This window comes from Marmota marmota, unplaced genomic scaffold, assembly GCF_001458135.2.
Source record: "Marmota marmota marmota unplaced genomic scaffold, marMar, whole genome shotgun sequence".
In the NCBI taxonomy this organism is placed as follows: Eukaryota; Metazoa; Chordata; class Mammalia; order Rodentia; family Sciuridae; genus Marmota; species Marmota marmota.
The window spans coordinates 29,799,581-29,805,027 of record NW_026000026.1 but is presented as its reverse complement, the minus strand read 5'-3'; the positions used below and the strand labels follow the sequence as shown (position 1 = coordinate 29,805,027).

General features: G+C 48.3%; 1 protein-coding gene across 3 annotated transcripts in view; it reads right to left on the bottom strand.

Annotated features, from left to right (window-relative positions):
• The window catches only part of Smox (spermine oxidase), a 37,737-nt gene extending 37,146 nt beyond the window's left edge, over window positions 1–591 (bottom strand). Inside the window, exon 1 of one of the 3 annotated variants that reach the window (XM_048811268.1) lies at window positions 223–591. In XM_048811268.1, the coding sequence (XP_048667225.1) occupies window positions 223–576 (354 nt within the window). In that variant the 5' untranslated portion in view covers window positions 577–591. The remainder of the gene's footprint in view (window positions 1–222) is intronic. The other 2 variants (XM_015482621.2, XM_048811271.1) reach the window with 2 other exon arrangements.
• Between the last annotated feature and the right edge of the window lie 4,856 nt (window positions 592–5,447).

Here is a 5,447-nt window from a genome sequence, read left to right as displayed (position 1 = left end):
CCATCTCGGAGCCAGGGGCGCGGCGCCCACCGCTCTCCGCCAAGCCTCCAGGGACGCAGCGCACCCCAGCCCTCATTCAGTGCGCCCCGCTGGCCACCGGAGCTCCGGGCCGACAGAATCCTAGGGAGCCGCTCCGGGCCCCTCACCCTCCCGCAGCGGCCACAGCCCCTGCCAACGCCAGGCGGAGATTGGGGGCCGGGCCGGGGAGCGGGTGCTCGGTACCTTTCCCTGCTGAGCCCGGGGAAGTGAGTCTTCGATTAGTGGCCTCGGCCTTCTCCGCCTCCCCTCCTCCGCCAGCCGTCTGGCTTCCTCCTCCAGCCGCCGCTGGGACCGTAGGGGCCCGAGCCAGCCGCCGCGGCCTGTGTGGGGCCCCGCTCCGCCTCGAGTCCCCGGCCCACCCCGCCCGGTCCGCTCGGGCCGGCCCTCTGCTCCGCCTCCGGGCAGGGACGCTCCGAGCTCCGCCCCCGGCCCGCCCCTCCGGGGGCGGGGAAGTCGAAGGCCACTGAAGCCAAGGATTGAGGTGCCGCTACTTCGTCCCGCGCTGCCACCTGGGCTCACACCCCTTGGTTCAAGCATAGCTCCAACTTACTCACTCATCCCCAAAGAAAAAGTAGCCGGCCCAGCCTCGTGCAAGGCGTAACGCAAAGTCTAGGCCGTCTGCGGGGAGACCATCAGAGCCAGGACACCTACCTTGGTTAACCCAAGGAATTAGGAACCGACCTTTGAAGATGAGGGTACGCCTCTCCTCCCTCCGGGTTCTACTTTCACTACTGTGGCCCTGCAAGGGATCTTAACTGGAGTCAGAAGGCTAGTTTCCAAGGGCCGCCTCTGACCTCAACCCTCCATCCCACCCCTCCACCGCCTTGGAAAACTGCCACGCATCAGTCTCGAACTCTAAACAATCGAAGATGGGTGGGCTGGCACTCAAATCCCAGCTTGTCCTTTCACAGGCCAGGACTGTGAGCAGAAGTGACGACCTTTTTAAGAAAGTATCTTTTACTGGGCCTGGTGTTGCATGTCTGTTAAGACCAGCGTCTCTGGAGGTTGAGATAGGAGGATCACAAGTTTGAGGTCAGCCTCAGCAACTTAGAGTGTGTTTCAAATTTTTAAAAGGTTGGGGGGGGGAGATGTAGCTCAGTGGTTCAATTCCTGAGTTCAATCCCCAGGATCCTCCCCCATCAAAAAAATCATATATGAATGAAAAAGTATTTTTTACTGTGACTCAGTGCTAGAAGACCGACTTAATAAAAGCTAAAGCAAATGATAAATATGTGGCTCACTTGTTTTTCCTTTAAAAAATCAGAATTATTTTGAAATTATTTGTTTTCTATTTGAGATTCTGCAAGCACTGCTTTCCTATAGATTTACTCTTCCTAGTTTAATGGAGGGGAACATTTGTTTGAAAATTTCATCCTATTTAACCCTGGACTGCCAGACACCCATCCAAGGAACACAAGCCTTTGATGGAAACGGGTCCCTATCCCGACTGCATCTTAGTCTTGGGGGAACATACCAAGGAACAAGCCCAAGGGCAGAGTACAGATCAGAATGCTTGAAGCCAAGAGGGTGGCTCTGCAGAAATGAGGTTTGATGCTCCACTGCAAGAGGGAACCACTTGGGGACAGGCTTCATATCAGGGATAACTCAATTTCAGATGAGGTTTCTTCTCAGCAGAAAGGCCTTCCCCATCTCTCCATTTCTGCTCTTTATAGCTGTTCCCTTCACCTGGAAGCTCCTTCTCCCCACCACTCCCCACAAACTCCTATACCCCTTTGGAGTTACATGTCAGGTTAAACATCCCCCTCCACCATGAATTCTTCCCTGTCACCATGGAGAGCAGAATAAACAGAGTTTTTTTGTTTTGTTTTGTGGTACTGGGGATTGAACCCACGGGCACTTAACCACTGAGTCACATCCCCAGCCCTTTTTTGTATTTTCTTTAGAGATGGGGTCTTGCTGAGTTGCTTAGGGCCTCACTAAGTTGCTGAGGCTGGCTTTGAACTCATGATACTCCTGCTTCCTCCTTCCAATCTGCTGGGAGTGCTCCACCATACCCTGCCAGAATAAACTTTGGTGAGTGAATTTTCAGGGTTAGATTCTGGGGTTTGAATTCTGCCTCCATTGTAGCCCACCTGAAAGTTTAATAAATGGCACCTATTCCAAAGAGTTATTATATTAAATAAGATTATTAATATGGATTGGATGGATTGTGAATGATAGGAAACGAATTAATTTGGTGTAAGCAAACAGGAAATTTATGTGCTCATATAATGGAAAATTCCAATAGTATGACTGATTCAGGGACCCAGAGACTCAAAAATTATCAAGACTTGATATTCTCTTCCCCATCTCTCCATTTCTGCTCCTTATAGCTGTAAATTAGCTGTGATTCTCACAGCCCAAGTCCTCATTTCTCTTGGCAAAAAGCCAAATTATACCAAGTTGGCTCTGATCGGTTCATGTACCATCTACAAACCAATCACTGAGGTTGTGACTTTCAGATTGAATGGCATACCCATCCTAAAGTCAATCCCATCTAAACCATGTGGACTGGAACTGAGAGAGATTTCAGGGCATTGTTTACCATTAGATGGTGAATGGACCCAGAGCTATGTACCAAGCACACACAGGAAATTCCCTCCAAAAAGTATTGCCTATTGTTGAAGACCTTCATTATGTTTCATGGGTACCAATACTTTTTGAACATTCTTCTGTGTTTGGGGAACTTTCCATTTCATGAATCCTTCTTCCCACTTGTACTCCAAGTCAGAAACTCTCTTTTCCAGTCTTCTGATGATGCTGGCAACATCCAAGCCCTGCCAATGATATGCATCATCGAAAATTTGCATGTGGAAGTGAGCGACATAAGGAACCAGGCACCACCCAGAAACCACCAGGAGGAGTCTAGAAAGAGAGAAAATGGAGGTATCTGACTTTAGTGGCAATAGTGGCAGAGGTGCTAAACCACTTGCCAATAAATGAAATGCATGTTTCAGTTGCCTTTTGCTACTTATTTCTCACAATTCTTTGGGTTGACCAGACCCAGCTGGACAGTTATGCTATAAATGATGTTGATTAGGGACATCCGATGGAAATTTGTCTGGGGTTGGAATTAAAGTGACTTCTTTCTCCATAGGACCTCTCAAGCAGGATGGCCCAGACTTCAGACTTCCTTACAACATGGCAGTTTGGTTTCCTGGAAGATGACAAAGGAATCTACCAAGCATCTTAAGACCTAGGCCCAGATCTGCCAAGTCATGATTTTGACCATGTTCTATGGCTAAAGAAAGTCACAAGCCCAGCCCAGATTCAAAAGGAGGGTAAATCAAGTCCACCTATTGATAGAAAAAAGTGGAGCTGCATATTTCCTAGGGACCTCATACCACAGATTTGATGGCCTAAACAACAGAAACTTATTACAGTTCTGGAGGGCAGAAGTCCAAGATCAAGGTGTTTGTAGGGTTGGTGCCTTCTAGGAAAAAGAATCTGTTCCACGCCTCTCTCCTAGCTTCTGAGGGGTTTCTAGCAATCTATGGTATTCCTCAGCATTACCCTGGTCTCTGCTGTCATCTTCACATGATATTCTCCATGTCTCTAGCTCTCAAGTTTCCTCTTCTTATAAGGAAACCGGTCACATTGAATTAAGGCTCACCCTACTGACTTCATTTTAACTTAATCCCCTCTGTAAAAAATGCTATTTCCAAGTATAATCAGACTCTGAGGTATGGGGGATTACTACACCACTATGTTTTCAAGGGAAGAACAATACACCCCATAACAAATATGCACACAAACATAGAAGGAATCCTTTATACCACCTTTGCAGATAACCTACCGCAAAGCAGGAGCCCCCAGGAATACTTTTGTTTGGAAGTGGTGTACTAGGGATTGAACCCAGGGGCACTTTACCACTGAGTCACATCCCCAACCCTTTTTATTTATTTATTTATTTATTGTTATTTTGCTGTCTCAAAAATAACACTCCTTGCAAAATCATACCAACCACTGCAGCAGGCTTGGGTATATGTTTTGCTCTCCCACCAAGGGAACCAGGAGAGAGGCATGGAACAGATTCTCCTGCCTAGAAGAAACCAGAGGTATCTGGCATTTCATCTTCGTTCTTGGTATGCAATCAGGCCAGGAGATCAGGTGCCTGGAAATCTCCAGTTGGCCTAGGGAATTCCAAGAACTTCATCAGAACATCAGTGGCCCTGTAACTAGACTTTCTACTTATGTGGGTTTGCTCATATCCCAGTTTTTTATTTGACACTTTTTGTTATGTTCAGGTCCTTATCTCAAAGTTTAAGAACACTTTGAAAACAGAACACCATCTTTTTTGCCTTAGGTCTCCCTATGGCTCTATTTAAATGTCCATCACTACCCGCATCTGTTATCCCACACACCTGCTTCCTACCTCATCCATATCACCAATTCAGAAAACTTCATCCACCTGCAGCCCAACCCTGGACAGTAGCCATTGCACAGAAAACCAAGAAAACCAAACAAGGAGTATGTCGCAAATCACATGAATTAAGGAGAGGCTCAGACAGGGGAAGCAGAGCAGAGAGAGAATGTGGAAAAGGTACTGATTCCTTAAGCCCCTTGCCTTCCTCCCCAGTGCAAAATAGGAGCACTGAACCAGATGCTCCCTCTAGGCACACCCTTTCTAGATTCAGAGATGTCCCCCACCCTTCAAAGAGCTGCACACTGTGAACCAACTTAACTCAGGACATTTTTTCTGACCCTTGAGCCATGCTGGGCCACTGATGTCAGCACCACAAGAGACAAACTTGGCCCTGAAGACTGTCCCAGACATGGAAACATGGAGAACCCTGGACCTCCTTGGCTCTGGTGAGCCAGACAGACCTGGCCATGGCAGGAGTGTGTATGCCCATTATGTCAGTGTCCCGGCCCCTGTCTTCCCCCTGCAGGAGCCATAGTGGACGGGTTTTCTGACCACAACCTTCTGTGTCAGAAATAAGTAAACAGGATGGGCTGATGGCTGATCCAGAAGCAGATGCCACATACCATCTAAACAGGAAGCACTCAACCCACGCAAGGGCTATCTTCACTGCTTCCTGATGGAGAAGAGAAGGAGCAAGAGAGAAAAGGGGGAGGGAATGAACAAAGAAGAACAAAGAGAATGAGGCAGAGAAGCCATGAAGTAGACAGAAGAAAACCACAGCCCACAACTTACAAGTGCCAAAACCAAGGTCTTAGGATTCTGGGTTTCCACCAAGTGCTCGATGTCCCCAGAGGTAACCGCCCCCCAGGTGTCCCTACTTGTCAACCTCCCCTGCCTTTCACTGGTCACTCCAGCCCCTGCTACTGGCCAGCCCTCCTTACATGTGACCTCCTGCCCCAGCCCTCGATTCTGAACCTACCCCTTATCTCATGGAGGTCTCTCCATCTTCTTCTACCCTCCACCAAACCTTGCTCAGACCACA